The 22,500-nt window shown below is 48.6% G+C and overlaps 3 protein-coding genes across 12 annotated transcripts in view; all 3 read left to right on the top strand.

The window, feature by feature from the left end:
* LOC126578986 (uncharacterized) overlaps positions 1-796 on the top strand; it is a 3,891-nt gene extending 3,095 nt beyond the window's left edge. The window contains exon 3 of the mRNA XM_050242166.1: positions 1-796. This exon is cut by the window's left edge and continues 1,377 nt beyond it. The gene's annotated coding sequence lies outside the window, so the exon portion shown is untranslated.
* A 782-nt stretch (positions 797-1,578) lies between these two features.
* Positions 1,579-20,685, top strand: LOC126571429 (RAC serine/threonine-protein kinase). Of its 8 annotated transcripts, none has more exons than XM_050229922.1 (7): positions 1,579-1,706; positions 2,772-3,441; positions 14,430-15,546; positions 15,613-15,810; positions 15,905-16,056; positions 17,788-18,406; positions 18,490-20,685. In XM_050229922.1, exons 3-7 carry the CDS (start codon positions 14,779-14,781, stop codon positions 18,631-18,633), a joined length of 1,881 nt encoding a protein of 626 aa, XP_050085879.1. In that variant the 5' UTR covers positions 1,579-1,706; positions 2,772-3,441; positions 14,430-14,778; the 3' UTR covers positions 18,634-20,685. The 8 variants fall into 8 exon arrangements, with proteins under 8 accessions (XP_050085879.1, XP_050085883.1, XP_050085881.1 ...); XM_050229926.1 differs by lacking the exon at positions 1,579-1,706 and having other exon boundaries at positions 2,850-3,441; positions 14,430-14,740; positions 14,810-15,546; XM_050229924.1 differs by lacking the exon at positions 1,579-1,706 and having other exon boundaries at positions 2,851-3,441; positions 14,430-14,542; positions 14,810-15,546.
* A 1,253-nt stretch (positions 20,686-21,938) lies between these two features.
* LOC126571428 (nucleoprotein TPR) overlaps positions 21,939-22,500 on the top strand; it is a 12,234-nt gene continuing 11,672 nt past the window's right edge. For all 3 annotated transcript variants that reach the window (XM_050229919.1, XM_050229918.1, XM_050229920.1), the window contains exons 1-2: positions 21,939-21,976; positions 22,293-22,500. The exon at positions 22,293-22,500 is cut by the window's right edge and continues 488 nt beyond it. The gene's annotated coding sequence lies outside the window, so the exon portion shown is untranslated. The remainder of the gene's footprint in view (positions 21,977-22,292) is intronic.

Raw genomic sequence — 22,500 nt, 5'->3', positions numbered from 1 at the left:
CTCTCTCTCTCCCTACTCCCACCCTTTCTTCCCCCGTCCAACCAACCCCAATGGCTGCATGAAATGCAGGAAAAAACCCAGATTAGTGAATTTTGCGATCGAACGAGTCGAGGGAGGTTGAGGGAGGGAAACTTATTAGCAACTTTCAAAGTAATTGAAACAAAAGAAAAAAAACCAAGGACGGGACGCGTGGTAATTAAGTAACGAAAAAATTGTAGCAACGGGAGATCTTATAGGAAAGTTACACTATCAAATCAAAAGGCGGCGATCGAGGGAAAACTAGTTGAAAAGAATAGATACAGAGATATAAGATTCACACAATTAATTAGAAGAGAAGAGATCGAAAAATGAGAAAAAGAAGTAAAACAAACAGAAAAAAAAACAAATCTATTGAGCGGAAGGGTGAAGAGGGAAGCAGACAATGCGAGAGCCAAATCTTACGAAAAAAAAAAACTTTGTTAACATAATTTTGAGAAGCCCGTCCAAAGCGTGCGAACAAGCAAGACGAGACGAGACGGGACCGGGTGCGGGAACATTGGGTAGAGAAAGGGGGAAGCGAAACGATCGCGAGTGTGTTATCAGGAGCAGGATTGAAAATATATTGAAAAAACTCAGTGTTCGATAGGGAGAGCGAAAGCCGGGGGAGGTAGGAGAGACGAAATGGAAACCGAATCCACTTGAATAATTTCTTTCTTTTATCCAAACAAACAACACTGCAGCAGGACTACTCAAAACTTGCTTAAGGTCAAGCTCTTAAGATTCTAATAAACAAAAATAAGTATGTTGAATTTTTCCACCATCAGCGTTTCGTTTTCGTCTGTGTACTATGTGCGATGCGTTTGATAACTCCCCCCTCTCGGCAGCAGTGAACGAAGCGTGGAGTCGCCTCCGAGTCGCTAGCACGTGCTGTCGACCGTTGATGGATTGTTGCCTGGGGTTTAGGCCAAATTGACGCAAACTCGTTTTTAAACCGCTTTTTACAGCTCAACTTGTAGTTGTAAACATGTTCAAAATCGTTACAGTGTTGTGCAATTGTTTGGACGTAACTTAAGCTGCTTTCACACCGATATTGTGCGCAGATCGATCGAAAACACGCGAAAATATCATCATCTCAATACCAGCACCTTATTGAAATGCTATAACTATTGTGATTTGAACACATTCATGCTAAAACAATAGCAAAATCGAAGTGCTATGCTGGTTTGTTTGCGTAGGCTCCTACGGCCTGTTCAGAAAACGCCACAGTCTGTAGATTTCCGCAAATTCGAGAAAAAACGCCAACGACGGATTTCAACGAAATATTTCAATGAATAGCTGCAGTATGAACACCTGCACATATTTTGGTGTGATACAAACGTATTTTACAGATTGCGTAAAACGCTCGTAAAACGCTCTCGCCGGGAAAGCAGCTTTAAAAACCTTGGAGTAAGCGGGATAGAAAAGATTGTGATTTTTTCGTTGTTTTGCAATTTCGTCCCGAAAGAATCACTACGCGAGCACTGCGACAGCCGCGAAAAAAAAACTACGTTGTCAGTGGGGAGACGATTCCTCCCTGCACCCTCCACCATTCAATCTTGAACCCTCGTAGAGCGCACAGTTTCCGCCCTGATCGGCAGCAGCTTTTTTACGTGGTTTGTTGTGTCGCAGAATCCGTGTGTACATTCGAGCGAGCATCTCTTCACGAGCAGAAGCTGATTAAAAAGAAGGTATTCAAGGTTTTGTTTCTACGTGCGTGCCCCGTCTGTGAGCATAAAATCCGTGTCCGTGTTCCGTGGTCCGGTGTTGTGTTTGCGTTTGTTTAGCGTCTTCTGTTGTGGCTTGGGTGCTGTGACCGCTCCTTATCTTTTTAGGCTGATGTGCACGGTTGTTATGTAGGGCCGTAACCGCGGAAGGTAAAGCGCCATCAAACCCAGCAAGCCCGGAAAGGCCAGGAAAAGAAGCCAGCCAAATTAGGCCAAAGAAAAACAAGAAGCACGGTGGCGGCGGCCACCGCCGTGGATAATATGTACGCAGTGGGAAATCGATACACGCACTTACTCACACCAGCATGAAAACCATGGCCAGCGTCGCGACGGCGAGGTGCTGCCGATGGTTGCTACCGAGATGATGAAACATGGCTTGCTTCGTCATCAGCAGCGAGCATGTTTTGCTCCCACGTACCCCGCGTGTTTGCTGCGGGTTTTTAGAAGGAATTATACAAACCTTCTATTTATGTTTTCGCTGGAAGCCAGTCGCAGAAACCATTGCCGCAGAGACAGACAGAGTTGAACTGTCTGGCCACACTGAATCCGTCGATCATATCTCGTGAGAGCGCCCAACTCTATTTATCATTTAAGAATCCTTCAGCCCCCCGCCCCTCCCCATCAAGCCGGAGTAAATCGGAGAAGTGCGTGTCGTCTGCGCCGTTTTTTTTTTTTCTTCACGCTGTGGCCATTGCTGGTGTGCGTGTTTGTCTAGCCACTCCAGCCACTTTTGCTGCGGTTAACCCCTTTCTCGCCGCCCGACCGTGGCCGACACGGAAGGGAGAAGGGTGAATGCGAAGATTGTTGAAGAAGGTCGAACACCGAGAAATAGGAAAATGGGAAGGCAAAGAAAAGGGATTTAAATTGCAGTGTCTTAACGGTAACCACCAGCCTAGTCCGACCGTAAAACTGAAGAATACGACTCCCCCCCACATCCAAGAGAGGGCTGATAGGAGGCCTTACACTTTCCTTACTTCATTAATTGTCCATTTCATCATGTTACTGTTTGCTTGTGTTTTTTTTTTGCAGTGCAATGACATTCCGCTGACTCCGCGGACACCAGACAGGATCCAGTTGGTTGCAGATGCTCCCCTTCGTTTAGTGGGTCGGTTCCACCCCCCCCCCCCCCCCCCCCCGCCCTTCCCGCCCCAAAAAAAGTGTCGTCCTCACTTTGGACTGTGTGTGTGCGTGTCCGCCCATTGTGCGTGCGTGTGTCTGTGAGTTGCTAGAGCAACAGAAAAAGCAAGAGTTTACTCTTCGCTCTGTCACCAAACGTCATTCGAAGGAAGAAGGCCTTGAAGGCAGGAGGTTTTGATTCGATTCGAAGTGGTGTGTTTATCACTCGCACAATATCATATCATCATCAACATCATCGCCACTACAACACGATCTAGTGGAGTTCGTTTAGTGAAGGTGCGCGGGTTTGATAGTGCTTCTTGGTGGATGGAAAATTAAATCCTAGTTAAAAGAGGTTGAATCGACCGAAAAAAAAGCCGCATTGAACGGTGTGTGAATCGGCGAAAGCAGAATCATTTCCTTGGGCTCTGCTTCCTTTTCTCAAAAAAAAAAAACGACGACTGGTGTGTGTACGTGTGAGTGCGTCTGTGTGCGTGCGACTGTACGCATCCAAATCCCGCCGGCTCTCTCATCTTTCCATCGCGCCACAACCGGAAACGACGCGGTCAACGCTGAAAATCGGGTAAATATAAAGTGTAGGGGGTTTCCAATGGGGGACTAATCGTACACTTTCGTAAAGGCAGTATTTTAATTGTAGAATCCTTAAACACATGTGGTTAAATGGTGAAAAAACGAACTCTATCGTAGAAGGGTGCAGTACGCGGGCTGCTTGGAGTAAAACCATTCCTGTCCCTGCCAGTCTATTTGTAAACAGACACACAGATACCTCTCCTCTCTCTCTTCCCGCGATGGCGGCGCGAGTTCGATGACTTTCGATGAGATCAAGAAGACGCGAGGCAACATAAGTCAAAATAAGTGTTTCACTTCCTCCCGGGAGGCGGTGGCGACCATTCCCTTCTTTCGCTGCCTACTTAGAAGGGCCAATGACTCGTCGGTCGGTCCGTCGTTCGTCGGTTCGTCTCACCAGCGCATCGAAGAAGGCCCCGTGGAGTTTGCTTGCGTTCGGTTTTCGGTTGGGCCTTTTCTTTGCGTTGTTGTTTTGCCCTGTGTATGTGGCACCCGATGATGGAGCGCCGCCGTGGCCTTGAATACACGGCGCGCAAAGAACGATCACTTTTTGCCTTTCCTTGCGCCAACCCACTCGGCCGACCTATCTTGCATTCCCTTAGCACCTCATTCGTTATAAGCGGGGTGTGTATGCGCTTATGTGTTGCTGCCGTTTCCATGCTGCGGACGGAATGGTGGATCAGCGAACTCTCTGCTTTTTTGCAACAAACGTTCCGTTTTGTTTTGCCATTCGCAAGCAAACCATCCACTCCGATCCCAGCCTCACAGATTGAACTGTTTTCTTGTTTTTTCTTTAAGGACAACAAGCAGTGCAATACATGTAATTGTATTTCACTAAACTGTGACAAAACTACGAACAAGCGCGTTAATGCTCATACGAACCGTGCCTGGGACAAGAAACTGGGTGGTTCTTGCTGGTTCTTGAATAATCTTACGCAACGCCGTCGTACGATGTCCGCAATGCCCACAACAGCGCTGAATTATGAATTTATTATCCCCCTGAGGGGAGGGAAAGCAACGAACTACCGCTGAACCACCCCCCAGACACAACACAACAACATCAACCTGTCGTCCGAAAGAAAGAAGGAGGATTACGAAATATTACCAGCCAGCTAGCACGGGAAGTCCCGCTCTTTTATGTTTTTTTCTTCTCATAAACGACGAAAACATTTCGTTCGTGCAGACGGGCAGGAGCAGGAGTGGCCCCAAAGCCACCATCCATTCCCAGCATCATTTCACGGTCGTGTGCGTGTCCCTAGTTCCCAACGCAACGACCCCGTGATAATTCATCATTTGTTTAAAGGAAACCATATCGGGTTTTATCTACATCAAATCGATGAAACTTCTTTAGTAGCACGATCCGCGCGATCGTTTCGAATTTTGCTGGCCTGCGATCGCATCTCCTCTTGTTGTTGCTAAGCCCCCGCAATCGAGAAAATCGAGAAAAAAAAAACAGTGAAGACAGCGCGAAGGATCGAAGGCGGCGGCAGAGCAAGGAGGTCGGCGTCGTCTGCGACAGCTTTTGTTTTGCATGGTTTGTCCCGTTTCCCCCCAAGACCGAGACAGACCACCGCACCGTAACCGTGCGACCACCGGTGTAAAGTATGTTGAGTTGAGTGTGGCTGTGGCCTCATTTGGCCGTGGCTCTTACGTGGATGGCGATGCTCTTAAGCCACGGCGCGGTCCACCACCCTTCCCCGCCCGGGCCTGTCTAGTGAAAACACGCACTGCACGCGTAAACAAATGTAAAAACAGAACGCGAACGAAATAGATCTTTTGCGCGAGACGGAATCCGGTAAGATCCAGACACCACCGCCGACTGAGGATCGTCTAGCGGCGGACGAGGTGTGATGTGTGCGATCCCTTTTTGGGTCGGTGACGAATGTCTCACAAAGTAGCTGGAATTTTGAGAATAAAGTTTGCAGTAACAATCAAATCAGATCGCTGATCGCGAGAGGCGCGACAACGTTTTTCAGAGGTTGAACAATATTCAACAGCAAGACGGACGATTCGCGACGACTCGCGGTGTCAAGCGGACGGAGAGGAAGGCGCGGATCCTTTGTAGTGGTAGGTCGATCGCGCGAAAACAACATCCTAGTACGTGGAACAGCCGCGAGGTACGGGAAGGGGTAGGACCCGCACGGCGTCTGAGAATGTTTTCGGTGGCGGCGGCGAAGACGACGGCGTTTCTAATTTTGGGCCGCCTGCCATACCGGGGGCCACAGGCCACCACCACCACACCGCACGACATCCTTCTCCTTCTCGTCCTCGGTTGATGTTTAGTTTGCCGACACAGCACCTAACAGGGTCGCTCCCCTCATCCTCTCTCTCCTTCTCGTACTCCTACTGTCCCACTACCTTTTAAGCGCGATCAAGTTGCAGTACGAAATGTTGCTCCAATTGTTCCTTAAGTTTTGAAAGGAAATGTTGAAATTCTTGCACAATTATGCGAACCGGGCAATTTATTCCGTTTTTCGGCTTTTCATTTCATTGTCTCGAAAATCCGTTCCCAAGGGAAACGATATCACCTCTTATGTAAAGTCTGCAAAAGAGTTCTGTTCTGGCGACGGCAACCAATGGCACAAAAACAACATTGCAATCTGTTTTCTATTTGCACTAACCGCCTTGCCTCTTTCTGTTTATCAACGGCTTCAGCGCCTGCTGGTGCGCGAAATTGGGTTCCGGTTCCGCGAAAAAGATTTCACTGGAACGACGGCGGGGCGGCTGAATGGCCTGTGGGGGGACCTGCGGACGCGGTTCCATTTTTATCACATTTTTATTTTACTAAACACAATAACAACAAACACGCCGCTCGGCCGGCCGGCCAGCCAGTAACACACAACTACACTGCTGGCTGCTGCATTTCAGCTGATTCATTTGTTTTCTGTCTCGCCAAAGATGCACTGCACTGTTATGAACATTCTGCAAGTTAGCTCGTCGTCGGTTTCTCGTTAACATGTGTGTGCGTTCTTCGTACCACGGTGAGATAACACATTGTAGTAGCCACTGTTTCACGTACTGTACGCGCCTCGATGTTTCAAATAAAAAGAGGAGAACCGAATTGGGGTAGAGAATGGGGGCCGGAGCCATTGGCGAGCTGATAACGGGTCGCCGCCGGAATTTTGAACGTAAAATCCCAGTCTAATCTTGCAGCTGGTGTATTCTTGGTGCACTGGTTGCTCTCGTTATTTAGAAACGTCTGGAATATTTCCTCTTTTCCGTAATTGAAATACATGTCCTCTCAACACCAAAATCACACAAAGCCAAAGGTTGCTTAGATTTCATTCGGAATGCAACATTCCTCGATCGGACAGCAGACCATCCATGCCATGAGTTTAGAAAGGCAAACAGTTCTTCGCTTTCATTTATCGCACCATTTTTTATAATTTGTAATGATGCTATTTGAAATCTCTCAACCAGAGAAGAGAGATCCCGACACACTTCCATCGATCGTTGGCTGTTTCCCCATGAATCGTAGAGGATCCCAGCAGTTCCAGGGATTTTGGGTCAAAATTCTTATCATCCTCTGTGTTTCGGCCCTTTTTGGATGATTGATGGCGCCACCCAAAGGGCACGCAACACGCGCATTCCATTTGGATGTTGCTCAATAGCCCGGGCCCCCCCTCCTCTCCACCATTTTGTACTGCAGTCGACGTGAACAATGTGGCCACTCCGGGTCTGTGTTTACAACCGCGCATCATCTTCCACGCACGCACCGTTCGAGTGTGCGACTATCGCGGTTAGCGCGTGTCCTCCTCCTATCACTTACACGTCGTCATCAACATCATCATCATCACCGTCGTGGTCATCGTTGTCGTCGTAGCGCCACTTGTCGCCACCGGTCGAAACGAATGGCCGAGCCGCTCGTCTAGCGGCTCGTCGTCGTGTTACGGGTGTGAGTGTTGCTTTTTCATGTTTTGACTCGGCTCGCGGTGCTGTGTGCTGGGGGGAAGGGGGGGGGGGGGGAACAGAGCGATAAGCGAGCGAACTGAACTGAACCAGAGAGGAAGGAGCGCCACGTGTGCGCAGCAAGTGGCAAAGAAGCGCAAGGGAGAGAGTGGGAGGGTAAGAGAAGCCAGAGAACATTGTTGCAGTGCATTTTGCGCACATTGCAACACCCACCCACCACCCACCCACCAAACCGAGGCGCCATCGCGATGACATCGTCGTCGGCCGCCTCAGTCTGCTTCTCACGGTCGTGGCGCGTAGAACGTTTTGCTGCTTTTTGTGTGTGGTACGCGGGTATCGGATCCATTTGGATATCATTGTGCCGTCACCCCGCCCCCCAACGCTTTTATATTGTTTTGATCGTTGTTTGTACTGTAACAGCCCCCCCTCCCCCCTTGGGTTCTGGGTGTGCTTTCGTGGAAACCATTACAGTGTGCATCGTGATCATCACGCAGTGAAAGGGAGGGGAGTCGTGTGCAAATTGCCGTCGTTGTTTTGATCGTTTATCTTTTCCGGCGAACAGCAGTTATTGGGAGCAGTGGGCGGGCGGCCGGTGCCTTTCGTCTTGATCGTGGAGTTCACAGTAACTGATAGAGGTGGCCCCTGGAGCAAAGGGTTCGGATAGGGTTCTTTAGAAAAAGGGTGGTGTACGATTTCGGAGGAAAACCCAATCCGGTTAGAAGCGTAAACAGCACGCGGTCACAAGCAACTGATAAGTGTTAGTTCCGTTAGCCAGTCGCCGGCACGGGGGGCTCTGTGTTGTGTACGCGTACCAGGATCCGGGTGCAGTGTGTACGTGCCTGTTGAGTGTAGAGTGGTACGAGGTAAGCCAACCTGGAAGAGTGTTATTGCCAGTCAGAAATTAGAAGTGATTCCCCTTTCCTCTACAATCTTTCACGGGTTTCTCAAGCGTGTCAACACTTCAGGGATGCATAGATAACCTGCTCCTCAGAAAATCAATTGTCGTGGTGCATTTTTTAAAACAAATCGCATAAAGGGGGGCCCTCGTTAATTTCTGGTAACAAAAAGAGGCTCATTTTTGACTATTTTTTGTGATGCAACCATTCAACTTTATTTGTTTAAGTAAATAGCATATTAAACTACAGGTTTTGAAGAATATTTAGTACTATTTTGGGCAAGATTTATCAAAAACTTTATCCATGATATAAAATTTATGAAGGTGTGAAAAAATACTTTTTACGGTGCCTATCGTAGCTGCCTGATGGGTCATCAGAAAAATACAAGTAAATATTCTTTTGATAGTTTATAAGTTTATCCAGGTAGCCCCGTCGAGGTTTTTGTTAAATTTCCTTTTTTTCGATTTTTGGCAGATTTTTAAAGTTGAAAAAGTGATCCTTTTTGTCATTTTGCCTAAAAACACGATTTTTAAAGATTTGTTTAAAAAAAAGTATCACCAACGATGGGCACCGACTTTGAAAACGTTAGTTTTGAGAAACGCTCTTGAAAGCAGCGTGCTGCATGGAGCCTTGTATTAAACGCGGATTTAAAAAAATCTGCAACTTGGTCAGTTTTGCTTCGATTGGTCAAAAAAAAAATTACAAAATGTTCTTGAAGTGATCAGGTTTCAAGGAAAAATGTTAAACATATGTGTCACAAAACAAATTAAATACCGGAGTCCCCTTTAAGGCTTAACTGACGGCGAAGTGCGAAACACGGGCTATCTATTATTGTGCTAGAGAGGCAGCATGTCATGGCATACGATACCTGCCTAATTACGTCTTTGCCAATTTTTTTTTTTGGAGAGGTACTGAGTCCGCGACCCCTGCACCATGCCATTGTGTACGTGTGCCGCATTTAATGCGCATTTCGGGGCTTATCACCTTCACGGGCGTGATGGATGTTGCCATGTTTTGTGCCCATACTTTGTGTACCGGTGGTGCATTCGTGTCCAGTTTCTTTCCAGATTTGGATTCGAAAACCGTTTGGATCTTCAGCATGAGGCACTGCCACTTGGTGTCCGATCGATTAACTCTTAATTGCTGTTAATTAGAGAGAGAGAGAGAGTGGCTTACTCAGGAAAAAAACCACATCGTCAATAATTGAGAATTGAGCAGCAGCGGGAGGGAAACTCATAATCAATTGAATCACATCACACTTATCAACCTACCTCCCCCTCCCTTCGACGTTTGTTGGGAATAAACAATCAATCAACATCTGCGATCCTGAGATATCGGCCAAGGCAATGAAGCAGACGGATATCCTTGAAGATCTCGAGGGTATCGTGCAGTACGCAGTCTATTCCACAGCATCCTTGATTGATATACGTCGCAGTAACGTTCAATTGACGCCAAAATTCAAAAACACATCCCACGGCCCATCCCCGAGCGCACTCTGTTGCTTCGCAGTAACCTCGGGAGTGCCTCGCTTCGTCACTTTCCAGACATTTCATGTGTTTTTTTTTTCGGCGCCTACTGCATATGCGCCGCATATATTCGTCAAAACTCCTTTACCATCGAATGTACGACGTCGACGACGACGGTATAAATAACCTTCTGGAAACTGGTCGTTCCCCTGGACTCCCCTCCGCGTGGCCTAGCGGTGTGCCGGGACGACGGTCTTTGCCGTGGTCATTAGCATGTCAACCTCGAAGGAGCGTCGATGGCGGCGGCGGCGATTCGTCTCATTTACTCACCCCGAGAAGGCGGCCATGCTCTGGACGGGTGTTGGTTGGCGTGCGGTGGGGCCAAAGATGCTGCTGTGTGCGCATGGCCGATAGACGATGACGTCGGTCGACCGACTTTTTGCCCCTGTCTCCGGGAATCGCTTTGCCTGCCTGCCTGCCTGCCTGCCTGCCTGGCTGTTGGTGGTTCCTCGCCTGTCTGCCTGCCCGTAACGTGTAACGGGATGGGTTTCACTTCATTCTCCTGCGGGAGCAGGCCGTCGCCGCCGCCCAAACACCGCCAGAATCCCTGACCTAACGCAATGTGGAGATCTGTGGTCGTGTGTGCGCAGAGCGCGGGAAAACCGGGACACCCGGGACAGAAGAGACAGCCTTTAGTGATTTTATTAGCATCCATCGCTGGATGGCTGCGATGGCGTGCGTAGCAGCGCGCTGTGTGTGGCTTGTGACTTCTCGACGCCACGCGACAGACGCGCGCTGCCCCCCCGCCCTGGTTCAATGTTCAACGGAGAACTGACCTCGTTAAGGTCAGAACTTTCGTCTCGCCTCTCGAGTGTTCAGTCGCAGTCGCAGCAGGCTTTGTCAAGCAAGGATTTACAGCAACCGTGGGACCCGAAGGTCGTTTGTTGCTGCGGCTCTCCTTCGGCTTACTGCGATTTTCGGGCAGGCATATCGAGCCGATCATCGTATGAGAAGGTTTTGATCATTACCGGCATTTTGATGCGTTGTTGGGTGTGGCTCTCTACCTCTTGTATGAAAATTGATGGTAAGGGTTATGAGATCAAGCGCCGCCGACCCCCCCCCCCCCCCCCCCCCCACATAGCGGATCTACGGAATTATGTTTCGCATTCAGGGCAAACACACTCACTCACACACCTGCAGTCACACCGTGCTGCTGCTGCTGATACACACCCGTAGCGAGATTGCGCGCGTAGTGGAGGGATAATCGACCCGGAACGGAAGTGGCCGCTGAGAGGGAGGGGTGAGCTGTACGCTCCGGTACGCCCCCTCCCCCGAGTACGTTTCGTCGTCGGCTAATGAATGAATGAAACCGTAAACTACTACTACACCAAGCGCACACCGTGTGGTTTGACGGAGAAGTTAGTAGTGTAGTGGAAAGGGAGTGGCTGGAAAGGGGGGGATAGCGTAAATTGCAATACACGGATCCGGTCTCCCACACCCCCCTCGCACTGCTGGCACTTTCTGGTGTGTGTGTGGGTGTGCATCCGGCAATGCAGCAACAACCGACGACGGATGCATCCGCCGCCCCAGTCCCCTTTCGATCTTTCTTTCCTCCTCGAGCGTACTACCCCCGCTTGGAGCTGCCATGTCGCTCCTTTGATGGATGTTGTCCGTGTAGGAGTTTGTGTAGGAGGGTGGGTGGGAGTGTGAGAAGAAAAAGGAGTAGTAGAATCTGCCATATACCGTACATAATGAATCATCCCACCCCGAGGATGATGATGATGATGCAACTGTGCTTCTGTTGCTGCTGCACAATTGAATTGGGTCAACCCACCAATGGGGTTGTGTGCATGTGTGTCTTATGTATAGCATCATGGCTGGGGCACAGCATCAGCAGGACCAATCCCTATCCGTGGCTGTGTTTCTCAGTTTTCTTCTGGAAAATTATTGATTTTTGGTTGGTATACCTTGCTCTTTTGTTCGTTGAATGTAGGGAATGCACTGGGCAGCGAAACACACTGGGCAGGTTGGCATCTGAATCTGGGTTTCTTTATAGGAGTTTCTCACTTTTTTTTTCTTAAAAGCAGATAGCAGCTACAGAAAGGAAAATAAATTATATTTTCATTAACAGTTCTGCAGTGCTCAGTATTTTCCCTTGTCTACTGTGATGAAAGCAGCTTGCCTTCCGATTGACATATCACTTTTGATTTGTTTTAAATTGTCAAAGTAGACTCAATTTAGGATTATTTTTTTTTTCAATGATTTTGTGAAAAGTACCTTCATATACGTTGATTAAATTTGGTTTTGCAATTTCTTCTGGCTATGTTTGAAAGTGTAACGTAATCTATTACAGAACAGATTCAACCTACACATTACCTTTCAGTTTAATTGCAACTACTCCTTTAACTGTGCTTAAATTATTCTATATCAGTGATTTAACACCAATTATTTAATTTTTTAACCAATTATGTTTAGCTGCTCCTATAATCGTTTGCTCAACACAAACCATAGCTTTGAAAACAGCCATCTTCATCGGTACAAGTCACTACCATTTGTGTAGCATATCTCTCTGCGCCGTGATATCAGCTGTAATAACTTGTTCGGAGCACAGGTGTATTGATGATTTGACAGGAAAACAATCCCGGTCGCCAACCACACTCTTGAGTAGATTCATCATAATAACGAACTAGAAAAAGGGGTAGGTTGACCCCCGGGGGGCCAGAGATAGGAGGACTGGATGATCATATGAGGGAATGCGCACGCGTGTGATGCTACCACATTCGAGTTCATTGACCCTTGCCTCCTCAGGGGGGGGGGGGGGGTTGTAAACAAGCCAAGCACCACCACCTTCGCGCGCCGCTTCACCCAGAGCCAAAAGTAAGAAGGTGTTTTCCGATTTTAACTTTCAAATCAATCCACAAGACACTTGATCATCCTTTCCCGCGTCGCGAGGACGACGACGACGGCCAGAAAAGAAGGGGGATGGGGGGGGGGGGGGGGTTGTCCGCTGCGCTGTTCTCTAAAAATTGTGCTGCGTTGGTCGAAAATGCTCGGATGTCGGCCGGCCGGCCAGCCAGCCAGCCAGCTGCGCAGTATTTTTGAATCAGAATTCTTGGAATCGAAACGCATTGGGCGAGCGCGGGCGGACGGACCGGGTCCCGCACGCGCTCGCGCTCTCTCTCTCTCCTTCTCTCGGTCACGGCGCGAAGGAATCACGCGCCTGATCTAATGCGCAGATCTAATGAGAAGCCGCCGGAAGGAACGGAGCGTCGTGGTGGTGAGGGGGGTTGGGGGAGATATGATGGTTTGTCTAACGGCCGCGACGCGCCGCGAGAGAATCAGCGCGCGTGACGATCAAATATTTGTATTGCGCAGCATTTGGTCTGACGTCTTCGCTAATTGGTGAGAGAGGATAGGGGGCAGGGCGCGAGCGAAGCTGAGGTGGGGCTGATACCAACCCCTCAGCGGGGTCTGTTGAACTTGACCGCCATGTATAACATGATAGAGGATGGAGGAGAAGGTTACAGGAGTCAAGAGAGAGAGAGAGAGAGAGAGAGAGAGAGAGAGAGAGAGAGAGAGAGAGAGAGAGAGAGAGAGAGAGAGAGAGAGAGAGAGAGAGAGAGAGAGAGAGAGAGAGAGAGAGAGAGAGAGCGGAATTCAGAAGGCAAGAGAGACAAACGACGAGTTTAATCAAGCCCCGCAAGCTCTCTGGACCGTTGGGAGGGGGGGGGGGGGGGGGGGCGGCGTACCAAACAGCAGATAGAAGCTGCTGGAGGTGGGGTAGCCCCCCCCAACTCTTCTAAGGGCGACGACACTAGCGAAAAATGCGGGGTGAAGACCTTGAATACCACCATGGCTGTTTCGCAGTCGAGGCTTAGTGGCACGGCGAGGGGTGGCGGATGTCTCAACCCGTTTGTTTTACCATCCTTATCGATCGATGGTGGTGGTCCACAGCTCGCACCGATAATGTTTACACCACACAATCGCAGCCGCGGAAGAATTGACACATCTGCGCTGATCATCCCAGCAGGCGCGGCTGCTAGTGGTTGGGTTGTGCTAATCATTGGCAACTAGATCCACGTGCGCAGAACTAGATCGTTGCTTTTCAGGGCTTCTTCTCCCATCTCTTGAACCCGCACGTTCGCGTGGCCCGTCCAGCAGGTCCGATATCCGTTCGGTCCGTTCTGTGTTTTGCCAATTGTGTTGCACCAGATTAGCTCTCCTTAGCCGGTTGTGTTTTCTCTAGTATTCCTATGAGTCAGCTGCCGAGAAAACAACGGGTTAGTGTGAAACAGCAGCGGGTACGTTGGTGACTGACCCCGATCCCGATACTAGCTCTCGAGCGTGCGCGCGCTACTTTGAGTCATAACTGTTGCAAAAGCGATTGCCATCCGTGTCCGTGATGTGTGTTTTTTTCCCTCCCTCTTCCGTTTGCAATGTTGTGCTGTTCTGGATGGCAAGAAAGCAAGGGCAGAAACGGATGGATGTGTTGGTTCTTATCGCAACAGCAAGATTGCATAACGACGCAGCGCATGCCCTCGAGGGCTTAGGTAGCTTAGGTTCGTTTGTTCAAACTCACACAGTCAGGTCAGTTCGGTCAACCACATGTAAACCACACACTACCTGCTATGTTTTGGCTTCTTTGCTGATATGGTAACGCTCATTAGCTAATCGGGGGTTGCTTTGTTCTTTTCCTTTTTTTCCGTTTGCAGATTGCAGATTCCGCAGCAGCTGATACAGAACGGTAGCGCAACAGTCATCATCAAGGAATTGAATCGTTGATTCGCGCGCCGCCAATCCTTGGCATTGCGGAAAACCGACGAAGGTATTTGTCCCATCGCGTAGGTGTGTTAAGGTGCACTTGGCTTGTGCGGGCTTAGCGAGGTGGACTTCGGATTCCTGCCAAAAATTCAAACCACACGCGCACCCAATTGGAGTAGTAAATTAACGCAAAATATAGCACAACACAGCAGGAAGGAAGCAAAAGAGAAGGAAACCTCAACGAGCGCAAACTAGCCTACAAGTAAACGCATACGACGCCGTAGCTTATCAAGCAAAACAATGAAAATGTCTTCTCAACTGGCACAAACAGCAGGAGGAGCACCGACAGCCATCTCGATCCCGCCAGCCTCGCTCAAATCGATGTCCACGGCGATGACGATGCCATCCTCTAACAACTCACATCCATCTGCTCACCAGTCCGGTGCTGCTGCGGCACAACACCAGCAAGGCTCAACGCCGGTGTCGATGACGGGCTCTACCGGTTCCGGTGGTAGTGGTGGCGGTGGCGGTGGCGGTGGCTCTATGACACCGATTTCCGTGCAAAATGCTAATGCCATCGCCATCTCCAACTCCACGATCGTAAAGGAAGGGTGGCTGTACAAGCGCGGTGAGCACATCAAGAACTGGCGGTCGCGCTACTTCATCCTGCGCGCCGACGGTACACTGGTCGGCTACAAGACGCGCCCGGATACGGCGGTGACGGAACCATCGAACAACTTCACCGTGCGCGGCTGCCAGATCATGTCGATCGATCGGCCGCGACCCTTCACCTTCATCATCCGTGGCCTACAGTGGACGACGGTGATCGAGCGGATGTTCCACGTGGATGATGAGGAGGAGCGTAAGGCCTGGGTGGATGCCATCCGCCGGGTGGCGAATCGGTTGAACGAGGAGGAAGTCTACCAGACCGGTCCGGCGTCGTCACTGCAGCCGGACGAGGAGGAGGAAGACTGCGAAATGGGCTCGATCGCCGAAGATGAGCTGCTTAGCGAGAAGATACCGGTGTACGGCACCTCAACGGACAAGATTAGCGGCAAAATGAAGGTGGTAAGTAGTGTACCCTCCGTATAATCTGATCGGCGTGATACCAAAAACCTTTCCCTTTAACCGTAGACGCTGGAAAACTTTGAGTTCCTCAAGGTGCTGGGCAAGGGCACGTTCGGAAAGGTGATCCTGTGCCGCGAAAAGAGTACCGCCAAGCTGTACGCGATCAAAATTCTCAAGAAGGACGTCATCATTCAGAAGGACGAAGTGGCTCACACGATGGCCGAAAATCGTGTGCTGAAGACAACGAACCATCCGTTCCTCATAGTAAGTTTGTACGGGGGGGGAGTTAGCATCCGCGGATTCCAGGTGTCCTTTTAATGCATCACTCTCCTATTTTCCCTGTTTGTCTCGTTTGCAGTCATTGAAATATTCTTTCCAAACCGTCGACCGGCTGTGCTTTGTGATGCAGTACGTGAACGGTGGAGAGCTGTTCTTCCATTTGAGCCGTGAGCGCATCTTTCCCGAGGACCGCACCCGGTTCTATGCGGCGGAGATCATCTCGGCACTCGGGTAAGTGTTCTTCTCGCGATGAGGCTTGTAGAAGTCCTTCAAAAGTGAAGACCTTGACTCTCCGGGGAATCCATGTGAAAAGCGCTACTGCTCCAGCAGTATACCTGTCCGAGATCCCTATAAATAACTGGCCGATCATCTACCCCAGTACAATGTATACCAACCATGCACTCCACCGGATTCTCCATGCATGCCGTCGTGCCCTTCCCTTATTGAGTTTGTCGCCAATAGCCGTCGGCATCGGAACGAGAGGCTTTTAGATTCAGTATTTGCTAGCATCAACAAACAATGACCTCCTGAGAGGAGAACGAATGCCATGGTACGGAGTGCGCCGCCAGCTTTGGTAGGAGAATGTTGTTTTTGTCGCTTTCGACACTTTGGCACGTTTTGTTTTGCACAACGCGCGCGCTCTGGAGGCTTTCTAGTCATCGACAGTTGCACAACCTTCGTCCCCTGTTGTGAGGTCTACCCACCCTCAAACCACAATCTCCCCCTTTCTCTCTCTCTCTCTTCCTCTGTGCTCCCAAATAGTATGAGGTCGGGATCACGGGAAAATCCCGGCGCGCCACTCAGCAGTGTGCGTGCTCCTCCACGGCTCCATGGGGCCTGTTTCTGTTATGATGCAGCAGTTTGAACTGTGGAAGGGAATGGGGTGAGAAAGGAAAGGCATGGCCGGGGGGTCAGGGGTGCTGGCGCCAAGCACTAACAGTGATGCAGCAGGGAGCAGGGTAACACGTGCGTTTAGCAAAGCTGTTTTGCCCACATCGTTGTTATGCCGGACATTCCGGCTGATGATCGATCGCGTTGCACGAATCGCGATCATTTGTAAATCAATTTTAAATTTGGCTCGATCCGATCGTTCAGGGAACTGTTATAGCTCATGATCATGATCCTTATTTCCAGCAGGATGTTCTGCTACCACTGCTTGGCACATAGCTCTCCACTGAAAATAGTCATTGCTTTTTTAATAAAATTAGGAATAATCTTAGGGATCAGATATCTGTTTGCTCATGATTATTATTGTTTCATGCATCATCTGTGCTGTTCGAAAAACAACTTCGAAGACCCTTGAGCTCTCCGGGAAATTCCCATGACGCAGCATGAATAAACATGTTATTATTATTATTTCAAGCTACTCATGAATTCAATTTACTTGTGAAATTATGACGATTTGTTTCCAAGATAAATTCAGTATATCAGAGTTTTTCTCAGTGTTTTGCACGTTCTTACTATCACTTGAGAGTGCGCATTTATGGTGACTGTTAGTCGAGCAACGCACGACGTTACCCGTTCGGAATGTTTCCCCATGCATGTACTGCGTCATTTGTTGTTCATGTTTGGCTGGCTTTGGGTTTACTAATGAGGTACTTCACCGTCGCTTACCCCCGACACACAGCTGTATTGGTAAAGGTGTGTCATTCATAAAACGGCACACGGTTTCATGCTTTTGAATGGCCACTACGCGTGGTGTTTGGTGAACGTGGGAATGGAACGGTTGGGCCGGTAATGTGAGGGCGTGAGTAGGGGACAGAGATAGTAGGGATCTGTTTGTTTTGATGGCGCGTTCGTTTGAGTGATGACTTTGACCTGTTGATCATTGGCCCGGTTGACGTCAGCGCGCGCAGATGGAGGAGTCTATTGACATGATTGATTCGAAGATACGGTTAGGGCAGCGGGCACCACGTGAATTGCGTTACGATTAATCGTGCTATTCATCTTTCATTTTCCCAGCTATCTGCACTCGCACGGCATCATCTATCGGGATTTGAAGCTGGAAAATCTGCTGCTCGACAAGGATGGCCACATCAAGATTGCCGATTTCGGGCTCTGCAAGGAAGACATTACATACGGGCGAACGACGAAGACGTTCTGCGGGACGCCCGAGTACCTGGCGCCGGAAGTGCTCGAGGATAACGATTATGGTCATGCGGTCGACTGGTGGGGTACCGGGGTCGTAATGTACGAGATGATTTGTGGTCGGTTGCCGTTCTACAACCGCGATCACGACATTCTCTTCACGCTCATCCTGATGGAGGAGGTGAAGTTCCCGCGTCAGATCAGTGCTAATGCGCGCAGTTTGTTGAGCGGGCTGCTGGTGAAGAATCCGAAGCAGCGGCTAGGTGGTGGTCAGGAGGATGCCAAGGAGATCATGGCGCATCCGTTCTTCGCCAGTATCAACTGGACAGATCTGGTGCACAAGCGTATAACGCCCCCGTTTAAGCCCCAGGTTACCAGTGACACCGATACGCGATACTTTGATAAAGAATTCACCGGTGAAAGTGTCGAGCTGACACCTTCCGACAATAATGGACCTCTCGGGGCGATCCAGGAGGAACCACACTTTTCCGAAGTGAGTTTTCGTCGTCGGACACAGGAACGTGACAAAAAAAGTATCCAATAACCTTTTAATGTCTATTTTTATTTGCTTTACAGTTCAGCTACCAGGACATGGCATCGACGATGAACACACCAAGCTACATCTCGTCGAACCACTCTTCCAATCACTCTTCCCACCACTCCTCAGCGCACCATTTTCCACACAATCCATCCAACCACCACGATCCTTCGATGCAGTGAGCCGCTATCGGGCTGAATGGGGCTCCTTCTCATTGAGTGTGACGACGGTAGAAGCTCTAGCAGACTACCGAGTAGAGGCTCCGGCGGCCACTTCTCTACTTGGTACCGGATGTAGTCGAGTCAGGTTGCTGCTGGCACAACCCGGGGGTGTGGTAGACGTTGAGGCAGATGTACCGGGTATACTCACACGCTCATGGATCGCTTCGACCGGTTGCGCAGCGTATCGAGACAACCACAGTATCTGTGAGTTTCAAGAGAACCAGGGAAATAGCACCCCGGCCCCAGATGCAGGCTGAGGGGAAATGACAAGATCGATTACGATTGAATCCTACCGGACTTCTTTCATGTGCTCGTCAAACTCCATGGTGTTCGCAATGTCCGTTCCTTATAACAGCCAATGGTTACTGGATGTACCTATTTGCTTTTTTTTTTTAAGTACACCTCATGACGCGCGCGTATATTGACGCGTGCTTGCGGAGAGGTATGATGGAGATCAAAGCTGTTAAAGCGATGCTGCTAAGCAGCTCAGAAAACAGCGAAACCCCGCCCATGTATCTAGATGCAATTCATATACTCGCAGCACTCTGTCAGCATAACGATTCAACTGATCGGCAGATTCCTACAGAACAGACCCCACACCACAACCTACATGCAGACACATAGACTACAGCCACATATAATAAGTTTAAACTGATCGCAATGTGCCAATTTTTTTTGCCATAGTTGCCCGTACGGAGCGCCAATCAATCCCCCCCTTGGATCTCAACTCAACATATTACATAGTGAGGTATCAGCTGATAATATTACTTACCTATCCCGTAGGTCAGTGTGTGGGTGTATGTTGAAAACCATATGCAGTGCAATTCAATGCATCCTCGCGTGAGGAATTCTTTTTTTTTGTATGAATTATTGATTATTTGATACTTTGTAAGAAACATTCTTTTTGATACTTAGCATCTGGGTGCATCCTTCCTCCATTTCCGGTCATATTTTGTGTACTATCCGTTTAAGAAATGAAAAAAGAAAAAAATAAGCACATACACACATACAAACAATTTATTATAGTAATACGTCCTGTCCAAAGGATTGTGCGTCCTGCATTTAGCGAGATGCGAAAAGGAAAAGTAGACGAGCCGAGATTAATGGAACCCCAGAAACCCAAACAACTGCCCCTTGATCATACCGCTAGGAGGATGAACCGCTTAATGTTATCGACAGTCAAACAGTGGGCGCGTGTGTGGCGTATGTGGGCGCCCTCGGAATCGTGTGTACTAATACCGTGTGACGACGACGAAATGCATAGAAATAACGCGGAAAGCAACGGGCTGTGATAGAACGGAGTTGATGATAACATGTAAGAACTGTAGAAAACGTAGTGAGGTCGCCAATGGAGCTACCAACTCTTAGGCTATAGAATATGATGTTGATGAAATGAAGGAGGAAAGCATTGCGAAAGTGACATTGGAGTGCTGTATGAAGCTATGGAGCTGAAACTACTGGCACTAGCAGCAGCTCGTGGTGCTAAGAGAATGAAGTTGAATGTAGCCACGAGGCATGTAATGTAGGGCGAACAATAGAATGACTACTGGGGGTTGAATTAAGAAGAATGGAAACGGCGACGCCTCTCAACGCTCGGTAGTAGTGTGGGAAAACGATCGAGGAACAAAATGAAATGGGCATGCGCCTAAGATAATTTGCTTGTCGGGCCCGGCGGCATGTGGTTTTAAGATACAAATCATCCATTTTGTGCGCTCGCGAACATAAGGCGGTCTTCTAACATCGATAACAACTGCGTAAAATTTTGGTTGTATGTTCTTTTTTTTATGTCAAGTAGGCACCGATCCTAGAGGAGAAGTAGAAAGTAGTTAGGTACTGAAATGTAGGGGAATTAGCAACAGCATCAGCAGCAGCAGCAGCAGCAGCAGCATCATCAGGCATCAACAAATTCACACCGGACAAGCTCTCATTAAAGAGAAGATGTAGATTTGTAGTGTCATTTTGGAACAACAGCCGAGGAAATATATATATATATATACATATATCACTGCCTTAGCCTTGACGTGACGAATGGAACTTGCAACTTATAATGAATAAGCAGATTACTAGTAAGAGTAGAATTGTATCTGGAATGTGGATGGTGGTGGATTCACCCGCTGTAGTAGCTGTTGGCTGCTTTGAAATGATCTTCGCGCGACGAAGAGTACCGACCGTGGCGAAAGGTGCAGGTGGGTTTTTCGTGTGAATAAGGCCTTTAAGGGAAGATTAAACTTTACGTTATGCGCTACCGTTAATTGCTTTGATTTGTAAAATTGAAAAACAACCAAATTGATAAAGGGACTCAGTAACATTGTCGTATAAAGTTCGGCCTCCCCCAATGTTCAAGAATGAAAGCTGCTTTTGGATTATCTAACAACAGTCAATGCGGACAATGGAAGCCAATGCAGCCCAGCTTGCGGAGACTCGGAAGTCTTTTCAGTTTGGCTATTTTTCTGGAGATACGAGGTGTGGGGCGAGTTGATAGAGATGGCCACACGTCGAGGTTTAGTACGGCTAGGTTTAGATCAGATCCACATCCCGTTTCACTTGATAATAGAATCGAAGCAACTAATCTCGTGTATGCGGACGATGGCCTACTAAGCGCTACTACTACTAATACTATTAGTTCTAGTATAGGTTAACTACATATTTAGGTTACAAAAACACACTTAAATAGGATGAAATAAATCTTATGAAGAAAATATGTTTTCTTGACCTTCTTGAGAATCTATTGAGAAATATATGCCAGCTGGTAAGACTTTTTTGACTCTCCATTCTCGTCGTTGGTAGCACTCAGTATGAATACCAGCTAGATTTTCCTTTCGATGTTGTTGCTATCTTTTCAAAACTCGGCTCGACCGGAATTAGTTTACAATTTTTGTGGTTGTTTTCGTTGCGAGTTTGAATGTGTATCTGTTTGAAGCTCTTCAAAATCCAGGGCGCTGCACCACAACGATAGAATTAAAAATAAAAAAATATTATAAATATTCATTAATATTGATTCGAACAAAAATTGCACCGGAGCCATTTAAAACGATTTGACTAAGATTAAAATTAGCTGGGCTGTTCTTTTTTAAAGGTTTTGCACACTGGATGCAGCACTTGCGGCACTGTTTTTGGCGCACGTCTGAACGCTCACATAGGATCCCGTGTTTGACAAGCTAAAATGGTGTCCGCAACTGCTGCATCCAACTGTGTGGCAAAGCCTTGATTGACACATCTCGCTCGCCGCGCTCATTTTTACGCCGCTACGCCATCATTGTTCGACACGGGGTTTCGTAGATTTACGGCAAACGCGAATTTTAAGGTAAGCTGAAAACCAACTACTTCTTTAGATTAGCAGCGGCTCTACGCCAACTAATTGTTAGCATGCCGGCATTAGCAATATGTAGGCCGGTGGCCACGATAGAAGCTTGGCGTCCTGAAGGGATACGCGTATGATAGCGAACGGCAAATGGTGTTCCTTGGTCCGTGCCCGTTTTCCATCATTCGGTCTTTAGAAAACTTGAGTAGGATAAATGAGATTCGCCCTCGAGAGGCAGCCAGCACCGGTCCGGGTGTCCATCGACAAGCATCGACATCGATTGATCGCTAAGTCCATTTTTCTGTTCTTTTCCCCCTAGCACTGAACGAACAACATTCCTCGTACACCGTCGCGGCTTCCGTGAAGGGAGCGCACAAACTAACCTAAAAATTGCAAGACAACAGCAACCGGGTCGGGTCGCTTGGTTGCCGTTGTGCCCGCTTAAAACCAGACAAAATCTTATCCAGAACATCACAGTAGACACATTGTCTACCCGTTCGTTGAAACTAGCGTTTAAGGGTATGTGT

This window comes from Anopheles aquasalis, chromosome 2 (assembly GCF_943734665.1).
Source record: "Anopheles aquasalis chromosome 2, idAnoAquaMG_Q_19, whole genome shotgun sequence".
NCBI lineage: Eukaryota > Metazoa > Arthropoda > Insecta > Diptera > Culicidae > Anopheles > Anopheles aquasalis.
Note: the sequence above shows the minus strand (reverse complement) of the source record. Positions and strands in the feature narration are given on the sequence as shown.

Bases quoted from the DNA above. Each gene is read 5' to 3' on its own strand.
- LOC126571429 (XM_050229922.1), top strand. From the start codon at position 14,779: ATGAAAATGTCTTCTCAACTGGCACAAACAGCAGGAGGAGCACCGACA. The intron at 15,547-15,612 runs GTAAGTAGTGTA...CTTTAACCGTAG, and splicing joins TTAGCGGCAAAATGAAGGTG to ACGCTGGAAAACTTTGAGTT. The intron at 18,407-18,489 runs GTGAGTTTTCGT...TTTGCTTTACAG, and splicing joins AGGAACCACACTTTTCCGAA to TTCAGCTACCAGGACATGGC.